Source organism: Erythrolamprus reginae, chromosome Z (assembly GCF_031021105.1).
Source record: "Erythrolamprus reginae isolate rEryReg1 chromosome Z, rEryReg1.hap1, whole genome shotgun sequence".
NCBI lineage: Eukaryota > Metazoa > Chordata > Lepidosauria > Squamata > Dipsadidae > Erythrolamprus > Erythrolamprus reginae.
In genome coordinates, this window is record NC_091963.1 from 24,689,715 (window position 1) to 24,704,142 (window position 14,428).

General features: G+C 38.0%; 1 protein-coding gene across 1 annotated transcript in view; it reads right to left on the minus strand.

Moving 5' to 3' along the window:
- GPR158 (G protein-coupled receptor 158) overlaps positions 1–14,428 on the minus strand; it is a 202,648-nt gene that overhangs the window by 44,309 nt on the left and 143,911 nt on the right. Inside the window, exon 5 of the mRNA XM_070727067.1 lies at positions 3,792–3,860. Coding sequence (XP_070583168.1) covers positions 3,792–3,860 — 69 coding nt within the window. The remainder of the gene's footprint in view (positions 1–3,791; positions 3,861–14,428) is intronic.

Consider the following 14,428-nt stretch of genomic DNA (forward strand, 5'->3'; position numbering starts at 1 on the left):
ATCACAACACACCCCAACTGGGATGAGGTAAAAACGACGAGATTATTTCAAGGAAAAATAATGTAATTCTGTGTCTGCTGCAGGAGCCTTGGTGGAGGGCTGAAGGCCCAGTTTGGTCTTGTTGCTGGAGATGAAGGACTCTGGATTACAAATCTCCCTGCACCTATGCCACATACCCTCTTCTTTTTGACGTTAGCATTTTTAATCCTCTCTCCCCATGCCCTTCTGCCCTCTGCGAAAATAGCAAATTGAAATCCTTTTTCTTCAATGTAAATTGTATTTATTAAAAAAATAAAATACAAATAAGATTTAAAAGAAAGAAAGAAAAATAATGTAATTCTCAAAGGTGTTTTAAAAAGAAACCTTCTCCCCAAATGGTCCCTAACTTGCCCTAGTTTTGGAATGTAGCCCTCAAGCCAACAGGAGCTGCACATCTCCACATATAATTTTTTCTCAAGAGTTTTGATATGCCACAAACTGTCTATGAGTTTCTTATCCAGCCTCTGCAATCTAGCAGCAATTCCCTTTGTCATCTTGTTTATATGCTGCTCAGAACCATATGATTCTCAGACCCATATGATGCCAGAAATAAGCTAAGGTGTTTAGTGACATGTTCCAGAAAAGCCATCTGTTCTTTAAAAGTAGATGTTCTAGCCAAAACAACTATCCTTTTTTCCTGCATTGTTTCACAGTGTACCCACATACAATAAAAATAACCATTTTTCCCCTGTATAAATCAGCTCGATATACATGCTGCTTAATTACAGAAAGATGGAATTCAGATAGTTTTCTTGTTTTATAATAAAAGGTAGGGGGAACCATAGAAAATTCCATCTTACACACATTTCCTTGATATTCTTTGAGTATAAATAAAGTAGGATTTACCTTGATTGAAAAGGACATAAAATCTAATCAGGCTCTTAGCCTCTCATTTAAATGCATAAAAATCTGAATAATATCAAAGGACTTTTGTTCCTCACCGTGGCCAACTAGAGGTTTCAGAATTACTGACAAGCAGGTAATAGAAATATATTCCTGGCACACAATTGTTCTAATGCAACTAGTATACAATATATAGAAACACCAGATCCAATCTGAAGATAACTTTGAGTCTTCAGCCACAGTTGATAGATTGTTTTCCATGAATTTATCCAATCCCTTTCTGAAGCCCTCTAAGATAATGGTCATCAACACATTGTGTGGAATGAATTCTACAAGTTAATTACAGGTTTTAGGAATAAGTACTTCTGCCCTCCCACTTCCAATTAGTTTAATGTTGAGAAAGATATAAGAAAGAGTAGGAAGAAAGAGAGGGAGAAAGAGATAGCATTATGTCCATTTTCTCCATACCATGCGTGATTTTATCTATCTTCTCTGTATTATGAATTATTTTATTTTTCTCATAACAGACATCTTCCAAGCCCAGGGTAATATTTTTTTTCTTCTCTTTTGTCCTTGTTTTCAGGTCTGTTAGAGTTCTGTTTTGTTTTGTTTTAATGTGGCAACCAGAATTACATCCAGTGCTCCAGATAGAGATGCACCACAGAATTGAATACTGTAAGGATATTACAATATCGGCCTTTTATTTTCAACATCGTCCTAATGATCTCTAGCATGAAATTGCTTTTTTCATAGCTATTGCACTGCAAATTGACATCTTTATAGAGCTGTCCATTTACTGTGTTTCCTTATCTGGAATAATCATGGTAAGATTGGAAACTTGGAGTTTTATTTTGGATTAAGCATAATTTACTGTTATGTTAAATTATACATGTGGTGAATTTTAACTATTATTTGTAAAAGTATCCAACAGCCAGATGGCTTGGGGCGCCAGTGGAGAAGCACCACACTGGAGGTAGTTGATGAATTAAGAAGCAATCCCTCTCCCCAACTACTGTCCCGAAGGTGCTTTTTTTTAAAGAGACATCGGTGCTCCCCCCCCCCCCAAAAGGCAACTGGACTTTCTGGTTTTTCTTTGAAGATGTTTCACTTCTTATCCAAAGAAGCAAAAGTTCTTCATGTTGTGACATGATAACTGAGAATCTCCATGGACAACCAGAACTACTGTGTTCTAAATGTCAGGCCATCAGGATTCAGAACTCCAATGAAATGTTTACACAATAATTCTAGAGACCATCATCTCAAAGTGTTAAATCCTTACTGGATGAAGGACTACACGCTCGTGGTGAGTAACGGTGTTCTTTATTACAACAAGTAACGGTTACAGAATAAGCAAAAAGACAACATGGCCGTGCCCGGCAGCTATATATATGCCGGGCTGCCAACCAATCACATTATAGCATTTTCCCGCCCAAGGAATATGGGGTGGGTACAATGCCTAACTGTCCTCTGGACATAACACCAAGTTAGCACTATGCCAATACTCTGGGGCAGGGGTAGGCAAAGTTGGCTCTTCTGTGACTTGTGGACTTCAACTCCCAGAATTCCTGAGCCAATCATGCTAGCTCAGGAATTCTGGGAGTTGAAGTCCACATGTCACAGAAGAGCCAACTTTGCCTACCCCTGCGAGTCTAGGGCATCATATCCACACTGTTTACATTCAATTCTAATGAATTTTTTACCAAATAGAAAGATAGAAACATAGAAGATTGACGACAGAAAAAGACCTCATGATCCATCTAGTCTGCCCTTATACTATTTTCCTATAAACCTATATACTTAGGATGGATATATGTTTATCCCAGGCATGTTTAAATTCAGTTACTGTGTATTTACCAACCACGTCTACTGGAAGTTTGTTCCAAGGGTCTACTACTCTTTCAGTAAAATAATATTTTCTCATGTTGCTTTTGATCTTTCCCCCAACTAACTTCAGATTGTGTCCCCTTGTTCTTGTGTTCACTTTCCTATTAAAAACACTTCCCTCCTGAACTTTATTTAACCTTTTGACATATTTAAATGTTTCGATCATGTCCCCCCTTTTCCTTCTGTCCTCCAGACTATACAGATTGAGTTCATTAAGTCTTTCCTGATACGTTTTATGCTTAAGACCTTCCACCATTCTTGTAGCCCATCTTTGGACCTGTTCAATTTTGTCAATATCTTTTTGTAGGTGAGGTCTCCAGAACTGAACACAGTATTCCAAATATGGTCTCACCAGCACTCTATATAGTGGGATCATAATCTCCCTCTTCCTGCTTGTTATACCTCTAGCTATGCAGCCAAGCATAGCCATCAAGCTATGATTAAGCATGATCTTGATGGTAGATGGCAGATAGATGCTGTTTGGAATACTGAATACAGACGTGCCAGCTACTCTGTGTTGCAAGAATTTGCCCTAACCCTGATAATATTTTTGTTTAAAATATTAAAATAAAATATTTGCCTCTGTCTCATTTAGTAATATGTCTCTGTTCTTCAGAACCATTACAAAATCAATTATTCCAGAAGGAATTATTGTGGTGGGTAGTAGATTGAGAAGTCAGAGAAGATATAGAAGTCTTTAATATTATATAAAGGAGAAATACTCAGACAGCATTTATTTGGTGCAGAGATAAGTGAACAAAAGTGTTTCAAATTTTAATCTGTGAAATATTGGAAGGACAAGTAGTGAGTTAGATGTATAGCTTAGCTTTTACACTTTAACAATAGAATATAAAAGAGGAAGAAATAAAATGCTATGAAAATAAATTCAGTTTATATTGCTTTAACTGGTTGTTGTTGTTTTGTTGTTGCTGTTGTTTTCCAATGGATTGTCACTTGCTATAACACTCTCTTGTGCGGTGCTATAAATATTTTAAATAAATAAATGAGATAATAGCACAACTCACCGGAAAATAAAGAAGCAGTGATCCAAACAGGATAGTCTCCAGTAGAATAAGTCCTGATGCCCTGATGCTCTAGAACAAAGAAAGCAGACACAAGAATTTAAAGCTTTGTTTCCTGTATTTACATTAATTAGATAAATCCAAATGTCTACACATACTCAATACATAATTTTTGGCACCTATCCTGCAATTTGGATTTCAATTAATCCAGACAGTGAGTATGGAGATATAAATTATTTTCAGTCACACTATTTTATTTTTTTACCATTTATTTGTTTATTTGTTTGTCAAATATTTTGTTTTCTTTTTAATTTGTTTATTTATTTATGTATTTGTGTTTAATTTGTTTCTTGTTTTCATTTGTGTTTTATTTGTCATGTATTTGTTTGCTTATAACTGAGTTCCTCACTCTGGGACTTATTTTCTATTTAATTTGTTTATGCTTGAAACAATAACTATATTGATATTTTGGCAGGAAAATCCAGCATAAATTGGTGGATTCCATTTTAAGTAATTTTTAAAATTATTGCTCAGAATCTCCTCAGATATAATTCAAAATTATGCAGAAGTAACAATTTATCCCTAAACCATTCAAAGTCAATATGGATTATTCATTCCCTATCGACTGAATTTCTTGTAAGGAACATCAGTATCCTAGAAGAAATGGTAGTTGTTGTTTTTCCAGGACATATCCCACTCTTATGATGAGGAATTATAATGCTATATACAGCATATTATAGAAGTATTATTGAAATTTGCATGGCAGATACGTTCATTTCATTCCTCACTTTCCATGTCGACTTGTATGTCTTCTGATTATTTTAATCCTAAATACAACACATTAATTATCTCATTAATATTTGAGATAACTAAAGATCCTTAATTGAAATGACAGAACTCACTGAGTTTAAGCAGCGCTTTCAAAGCGACATGATTACCTTTCTATTGTTTCAACATCCCACTACACTAATCATATACAGTATATAACACATTAACTATCAGACAGTAAATACAATTGGACATTAACATCAAACTTCTGAGGGAGGCCATCTGGAACTTTGGAAAGGAGAGTTATCCAGATGCTGGTAACACTCAGATCTTCTGCTCCTTATCTTGTAAGTGCAAGGAAGCAATCAGGGTTCTTAAATATCATGCAATTTTAACAACGAGATTGGATGTGAGGGGGGGAGGAGGAAAGGGGGAAAGTAATCCAGACAAGGGTGCTGTTGGTAAAGAAAAGTTGGTCCTTGGAATTAGGCTTAGTACTGGTTTGCATTGGCACATATTTTTTCTATGAGGAACATATTTGCAGTTTGGAGTGGTTACTGATATCCACCTGCCCCTAAATTGGCAAAAAAAGGAGTGTCTGCCCAATTATCTTAATGTGTTACATTATTTCCAGAAACAGTTACCAAGTCCTGGATTAACTATTAAGCAACATAAACATATGTGGAGGGCATCTAGAAAAGAGGAACACCACAAAATTTCCCCCTCCCCTATTTATCTACCTTTAACACTTTCACTACCACACTTTACCTATTTATTTGTCATTGTCCTGCATTGTTTTTTAAAAAAAAACCATAAAAGTTTAAAAGTTTTGTTTGATTGTATCAACGAATATCACATTTGTTGCCATCTCATGGTGTTAGAGTTTCACTTTTGCCAAGAGTCACCATTGCTGGACTGTGCTTAGCACATCAATTGGTCTTAATATGGCCCTGCAGTTATCTATGCCTTAGTTACAATGCCCTTTGACTCACCTTGTGAGTGATACATGGGGCTACATTTAAAAAGCCTGAAAGTTACTGTTGGTGAAAAATGCAATGGCTATCCAGTTGAACAAAACAAACAAACAAATAAATAAAACAATGGAAGGAGCAGAAATGGAGTTTGCACTTAAAGATTTAAATTGGTTTCCAATTGCCTCCTCGGTTTGATATTGACTTTCAAATCTTTAATGGCTTTGAACTGCTCCCACTGTGAACTTCATCAGCTATTTAGATATGAAGAACAAGCCCTTCTGAAGATCTCTGGATGCCAGGAGGTTCCCATCTTCCACAAGGGTCTTTATTTATTTGTTTGTTTGTCTTGCCAAGTATGTATTGGTGGTATACAGAGATATAATAATATTTATATACATGATACTAATAAAAGAGACAGGGGATGGAAGGCACGCTGGTGCACTTATGCTCACCCCTTACTGACCTCTTGGGAATCGGGAGAGGTCAACAGTGGATAGTCTATGGGTAAAGTTTTGGGGGTTAGGTGATGATACTACAGAGCCTGGTAGTGAGTTCCATGCATCAACTACTCAGTTACTAAAGTCGTGTTTTGTACAGTTTACTTTTAAGTTTATATCTGTTGTGTGCTGGTGTGTTGTTGTGGTTGAAGCTGAAGTAGTCATTGATAGGAAGGATGTTGTAGCAGATGATTTTATGGGCTATGCTTAGGTCATGTTTAAGGTGACATAATTCTAAGCTTTCTAAACCTAGGATTGTAAGTCTAGTTGCATAGGGTATTCTGTAGCGAGTGGAAGAGTGGAAGCAGTGATGGGCTACTATGGGAATGGTCAGGAATGCAGTTCCGGAAGCAAAATTTAGAGCTCCACCCCAGAGCACCCAATTTTCACTGAAAGAGGTTGAAACAAAATGCCCACAATGTGGTAGTAAAAATTTTGGTAGCCCATCACTGAGTGGAAGACTCTTTTAGTAAAGTATCTCTGGGTATTTTCTCGAGTGTTTACGTCCAAAATGTGGTGAGGTTCCAGACAGATGAGCTGTATTCAATGATTGATCTGGAAAAAATTTTGTATGCTCTGGTTAGTAGTGTGAGATTACCAGAGCAGAAACTACGTAGGATTAGGTTATCTTCTGCTATGTGGCTTCCAGGCTACTGAATGCACTTTTAGGAATGTAAGTTTGGCCTCCCAATATTTAAGAAGATGTTAAACCACATACTTTCTGCCAGAAGTTTCCTAGTTAATATTGTTTCAGTATTTAATTTTAATCTAAATCTTGATTTATCAATGTTGTTCTGGTCCATATTTTGTACTTCTGCCACTCTGATTATTGAAAAAACAAAAATAAAATGTAAAGTAGAAATCTAATAACCAGAGAAATAAAGTGCACAGACTATGAATCCATTTCAAAACACAGTTAGGCAAACTCTATTACAGCCTTTGACCATTATATCAGAACATAGTATTTGGTTGGGCCCTCATAATTAATATAAGTGAAAGTTATTGCTAAGAAAGCCTCAAGAGTTGTAAACCTAATCCTACATAGCTTCTGCTCTGGAAATCTCACACTACTTACCAGAGCTTACAAAATTTTTGCCAGATCCATCCTCGAATACAGCTCATCTGTTTGGAACCCATATCATATCTCAGACATTAACACCCTTGAAAATGTTCAAAGATACTTCACAAGAAGAGCCCTTCATTCATCCACTCGAAACAGAATACCCTACGAAACTAGACTTACAATGCAGGGTCTTGAAAGCTTAGAACTACGACGCCTTAAACATGATCTAAGTATTGCCCACGAGATCATATGTTGCAATGTCCTGCCTGTCAAAGACTACTTCAGCTTCAACCACAACAACATAAGAGCACACAACAGATTCAAGCTTAATAGTAACCACTCCAAACTTGACTGTAAAAAATATGACTTTAATAATCGGGTTGTTGAAACGTGGAACTCCTTATCGGACTCTATAGTATCATCCCCTAACCCCCAACATTTTACCATTAGACTATCCATGGTTGACCTCTCCAGATTCCTAAGAGGTCAGTAAGGGGCATACATAAGCGCACTAGAGTGCCTTCCGTCCCCTGTCCTATAGTCTCTCCTATACCTCGTATTTCTTCTCTACTATATCCTCTATAACCTTCATTGTGTATTTTTGTGTATTGGACTAAATAAACAAACAAACAAATAAATAAATAAATAAATAATAATCAAACAAACAAACAAACAAACAAACAAAAAAGTTGGCTATGTAATAAATATCAATACTGATGATATTATTATATGTAATATTCATTGCGGAGAAACACATACATACTCTCTAAGATACACCACCGCTATGAATGAAGATGCTGTCAATCCAGAAAAAAATTCTAACCAAATAACATTTGTGTGATTAATTATAGTTACTGCATGTACTGCAGGTTTGGACACTTATAACTGAGAGGCTATTTGATACTAGTACATGCTGAGTTTCAGAGCATTTAGGAGCAAAGATCCATTTTTTTTTCATTGCAGAAATTTGAACAAGGACAGCTGCCATAATGCAGGTACTTCAACTATAAATGCAGATCAATTTTCAATAACTGATTTATCTTGCTTTATTGAAAAATCACCATGAATAATGGAAAAATTGCTTTAGGATGTACAATCCTCTCTCTGGCATCTCCTTTAATTCTTTCCGCCATTTTGGCTTTCAGAATTGTCTAACCTGCATTTTAGAGATACTGATATTTTGAGATATAAGGTGCTGAATTCCAACATAAAAAACCCCATTTCTATGGCTTCTCGTTCACTGCATTGCTCCTACATCATCAGGGAAATCAGCATTGACTATTTCAGTGAAGAAAGCAATGGTGATGGAGGAGAAATAGAAACAGAATCGTTGTTCCCCAAGGGTTATGCACTCATGTTGTAAGCCAGTTATTTCTGCTGGGACTGCTTAACAGCTTCTTGTGCTAGGAAGAAATCTGCATTTCTTCCACCCAGGAGAATCATTAAATATATCTTTGTCGAAATGCTGCAGCTGTCTTTGGGCATTGCCATTTCCCAAAGGCCGACAAACCAAGCAGCTTCATCAGTGCAATGAAGCTTGTCAAAATTGTCAAAATATTTCCATATCGTCTTGACAAATGGTTACACATATGCTAGAAGAAGACCATTAAGGACTGTGCATGTACTATACATATAATAATGCAGTTAGGAATAAATTGGCATAAATGGTTCAAATGTATGTATTGTTATGGAAGATCAGTCGTGGGGATATTGATTCCAAGTTGGAGAAAGCCAAGGAGATGGCATTGGAGAAGCAAGGGAATAGATGAGGAAAAGCTTATTTTAAGCTTGGGACAAAGTGAAACTGTAGGATAAGGAGTAACAATCATGCCTTTCTAATTCATTAAAACAGCTTTAGTCAATTTTGCCAAGTTTAATATACAGTGATACCTCGTCTTACAAACTACGGAGTAGTCTTCGGAGAGGGGCGGCATACAAATCTAATCTAATAAATAAACACCTCGTCATACAAACTTTTCGAGATACAAACCCAGGGTTTAAGATTTTTTTGCTTCTTCTTACAAACTATTTCACCTTACAAACCCACCGCTGCTGCTGGGATATCCCGCCTCCAGACCTTCCGTTGCCAGCGAAGCACCCATTTTTGTGCTGCTGGGATTCCCCTGAGGCTCCTCTCCATGGGAAACCCCACCTCTGGACTTCTGTGTTTTTGCAATGCTGCAGGGGAAACCCAGCAGGGCAATCCCAGCAGCGCAAAAATGGGTGCTTTGCTGGCAACGGAAGTCCGGAGGTGGGGTTTCCCAATGAGGGGAGCCTCAGTGAAATCACAGCATCACAAAAACACAGAGGTCTGGAGGTGGGGTTTCGAGGACTTCGGTGTTTTTGTGATGCTGCGATTTCACTGATGCTCCTTTCGCTAGGAAACCCCACCTCCGGACTTCTATTGCTAGCGAAGCGCTCATTTTTGAGATGCTGAGATTCCCCTACTGGGATTCCCCTGCAGCATTGCAAAAACACAGAAGTCCGGAGGTGGGGTTTCCCATGCATGGGAGCCTCATGGGAATCCCAGCAGCGCAAAAACGGGTGCTTCGGCTGGCAAAAGGGGTGAATTTTGGGCTTGCACGCATTAATCACTTTTCCATTGATTCCTATGGGAAACATTGTTTCGTCTTACAAACTTTTCATCTTAAGAACCTCATCCTGGAACCAATTAAGTTTGTAAGGCAAGGTATCACTGTACTTGGACTTAAATTCCCAAAACTTCTCATCCAGGTAAAGGAACACTGCACTAAAATAAAAAAGGACGGGAAGGAAAGAATGAAGGAAAAATGTAGTCATGCTTTCAAGATGCTCTTTCTAGACTTGTAAATAAAATATAGTTCTAACTAGTTGAGCAGTCTGTTTTCTGACCTGGATTTCCTCAAATAGCTTGCACAAACCCATTCTAAATGTCAATAAACAACACTATTGTTGTATTGCTTTGTGGCTTTCAGACGTCAGACAGCAAGGAAAGAAAGCAATGAAAATATGGTTTATATAGATCTGATTGCGAGGTATAATTTTAGTGATTTTTGCAGCAAAGACATCCTTTCAGTAGGGAGTGGGTTGTCAAAGAATTCAAGTTGGCAGACACAACAAAATGATCAATGCTCTGCTATTCTGGCTTCCCCTCCTCGGCTTTGAAAGATCTTTGCAAACAATGTACCAAATTTGTGGGGGGAAATTGGATGGGTGAATTCTTTAAATCTTTTCAAGGAAAGAAGGTATTCTTCTTCTCTGCATTTGTCTCAACAAAGGACTCTTTCTAGTGCTGACTCTAGAACTACGACTGAAAAGTTACAAAGACTTCCTTCCAAGCATCTTACTGCGTTTCAATTGAAATGCTGTAGCTAGAAAAACTCAGGACAGCTGGAGAGATAATTGTCCAGCTGTAATTGAATAAATGTATTATTCTAATATTAATTGAATAAATGTAATATTCAGCCTGTGAGAATTTCTCTGAAGTTCTCTTCTTCTTAGAAGTAACTTCTAAAACTATTTTTTTCTTAAACTCTATGAAAATTGGTACCTGTTCAAGAATAAACAAACAGTATTAATTTGAAAGAAAATAAGACAAATAATTCTTAGCTCAGAAGCAGAAAGAAAACAAAGTGTGACATAGCAAATAAAAACCATGGTAAAACACAATAATTCTAAACTGGTTTGTGCTGTATTTTACAAACAGTAAAACAAAAACCTGGGAGAAGTAAGATCATATTTATCAAATAAAAACAATGTAAATTAAATAAACCAGGGTGGAAGCAGCAGGTGAAGCTAGGAAAAATCACATCAGATATATGTACAATTAGCACAGGTGCCCCGCAAGGCTGTGTACTCTCACCACTTCTCTTCTCTCTATACACTAATGACTGCATCTCAAACAATCCATCTGTTAAACTACTGAAGTTTGCAGATGATACAACAGTGATCGGACTCATTCGAGACAATGATGAATCCGCATACAGACGGGAAGTTGAACAACTATCCTTGTGGTGTGACCAGAACAATCTAGAAATGAACACACTCAAAATTGTAGAAATGGTGGTAGACTTTAGGAGACACCCTTCCACCCTTCCACCTCTCACAATACTAGACAACACAGTATCAACAGCAGAGACCTTCAAATTTCTAGATTCTATCATATTTCAAGACCTAAAATGGTCACCTAACATCAAAAACATCATCAAAAAAGCACAATAAAGAATGTTCTTTCTGCGCCAGCTCAGGAAGCTCGAACTGCCCAAGGAGCTGCTGATACAGTTATACAGAGGAATCATTGAGTCTGTCATCTGCACCACTATAACTGTCTGGTTTGGTGCTGCAACCCAACAGGACCAACACAGACTTCAGAGAATAATCAGAACTGCAGAAAAAACAATTGCTGCCAACCTGCCTTCCATTGAGGACCTGTATACTGCACGAGTCAAAAAGAAGGTGGGGAAAATATTTACTGACCCCTCACATCCTGGATACAAACTGTTTCAAGTCCTACCCTCAACACGTGCACTGCACACCAAGACAACTAGACACAAGAACAGTTTTTTCCCGAACGCCATCACTCTACTAAACAAATAATCCCTTCAACACTGTCAGACTTTCTACTAAATCTGCACTTCTATTCTACTAGTTTTTCTCATCATTCCCATCATCCTTTTCTTCCCACTTAGGACTGTATGACTGTAATTTGTTTCTTGTATCCTAAGATTTTTATTAATATTGATTGTTTCTTCATTGCTTATTTGACCCCTATGACAATCGTTAAGTGTTGTACCACATGATTCTTGACAAATGTACCTTTTTCTTTTATGTATGCTGAGAGCATATGCACCAAGACAAATTCCTTGTGTGTCCAATCACACTTGGCCAATAAAATTCTATTCTATTCTATGAGATTGAGCATTATTAACTGAAACCAAGCATCGCTCTAATGGGAACATTATAAAAGAATTCTGGATGACTATTTCAGGACAACTTAATCCATGGGAAAAGTCTTAAATGGGAAACTTTTTAGTTTATCCTCAAGGACATAATTGGGAGGGGGAATTAAATCTTGCTGGAATTAGAACTTTCTGATTTTGAGAACTGTCATTTCGCTTAGATATCTAGCCGGCTTGAAAAATGGTTAATGACTTCCCAAGAACACACGGATGGATATAACAGCCAGTTTTAATTAGGTTTACAAATCCTTGAGATAGTTATTATCAGATTTGTGTTAAGTGACAATTCATAGCATTTCAGCTTTTCATACCTGCCCAAGTCCTATCCCAGAATAAAATAAAATAATTTCTTCACAAAGAAGTGTTAATTAACTTTGAAATAAACTCTATGGATTTCAATACTTATTCTTTCTGTTAGATCCTGGGACTGAAGAGGCTAGAGACAGACTTAACATAGAAACATAGAAACATAGAAGACTGACAGCAGAAAAAGACCTCATGGTCCATCTAGTCTGCCCTTATACTATTTCCTGTATTTTATCTTACAATGAATATATGTTTATCCCAGGCATGTTTAAATTCAGTTACTGTGGATTTACCAACCACGTCTGCTGGAAGTTTGTTCCAAGGATCTACTACTCTTTCAGTAAAATAATATTTTCTCATGTTGCCTTTGATCTTTCCCCCAACTAACTTCAGATTGTGTCCCCTTGTTCTTGTGTTCACTTTCCTATTAAAAACACTTCCCTCCTGGACCTTATTTAACCCTTTGACATATTTAAATGTTTCGATCATGTCCCCCCTTTTCCTTCTGTCCTCCAGACTATACAGATTGAGTTCATGAAGTCTTTCCTGATACGTTTTATGCTTAAGACCTTCCACCATTCTTGTAGCCCGTCTTTGGACCCGTTCAATTTTGTCAATATCTTTTTGTAGGTGAGGTCTCCAGAACTGAACACAGTACTCCAAATGTGGTCTCACCAGCGCTCTATATAAGGGGATCACAATCTCCATCTTCCTGCTTGTTATACCTCTAGCTATGCAGCCAAGCATCCTATTTGCCTTTCCTACCGCCCGACCACACTGCTCACCCATTTTGAGACTGTCAGAAATCACTACCCCTAAATCCTTCTCTTCTGAAGTTTTTGCTAACACAGAACTGCCAATGCAATACTCAGATTGAGGATTCCTTTTCCCCAAGTGCATTATTTTCCCCAAGTGCATTATTAACAACAGCTCATTATTGTAGTAGGGAGTAAGAGCCAGCAAGGAGCCAGGCTGACAGCTGGGAACTGTCAGATGGCTCAACCAATCAAAAATGGAGACCATTTTCACACTTGAATTGCAGACCTTGGAGTAAACTATGCAGTCTCAATACTTAACTGTCCTCTCCTTTTGGTTTGGTCCAACCATTAGCATACATAGTCCCATAGGTAGGTGGGGCCTTTAGGAATCCTAGTGGACCTGTGTGATTCAGTAGGGAAGTTGGCTTCGACCAGAGAGGTTGGGTCTGTTGTCTCTGGCTCCACCCATGGAACCTCCTGGAAGCTTTTAGGCACAGTCATTGATTCTATTGGAACCAGCTGGAGGTTGTGACATTCCTGGAGCCTAGGATCACCAAGTAGGTGTTCCATTGCCCTCCGGTTTAAGTCAGCTGTAGGAAAATTATGGTTAAGAAGACTTTGTTAATCTGCATTTGTGGGTTGGCGGCTGTGCAGTTGATCTATGTGCTGCCACCATTTTCTCCCATCAGCTAAAGCTACCACATTGGTGATTTCTACTATTTCTACAAATAGCCATAGAGACCCTTCAGCAAAGTTTCTGGCCAATATTGGTCATTTATTTCAAGTGACTTGGTTTGCTTTGTTCTCGCTAGTTGGAGTAATAGGGATGTAGCCTGTCTAATGCAGAATGGACAGCTGGCCCATTAGTAGCTTGGCTGGGCTTCTCCCAGTGGTTGCACCAGGTGTTATATGCTGCACCAAGAGGAATTTATTCACTCTTGCTTACCAGGGTACCTGGGCTTAGGCACCGAAGTGCCTCTTTAGCTGATTTGACCATGCATTTAACTTGTCCATTACTGGATGGGTGAAAGGAGCAGTCAGTGTGTATCAAATGCCTAGGTCTGCTAAGAAACCCTTTAAATGGGTGGCTAGGAAATGCAGCCTTTGTTTGAGACTAACACGTCTGGCAAAATATGGGTGGCAAAGAGTCTCCTGATGACTCAATTAGCAGTGGTTGACCCCATTAATATAATCTCCAGCCATTTGGAGTAAGATCAACCACTTTCCCATAAATTTGTCCGACTGGTGGCTTAGCCTGTAGGAATCTGCTGCAAGGAAAATTGTCTACCTTGTGAGCCAGGATGAGAGGGATGCCGGTGTGGGACGGATTCCAGCAA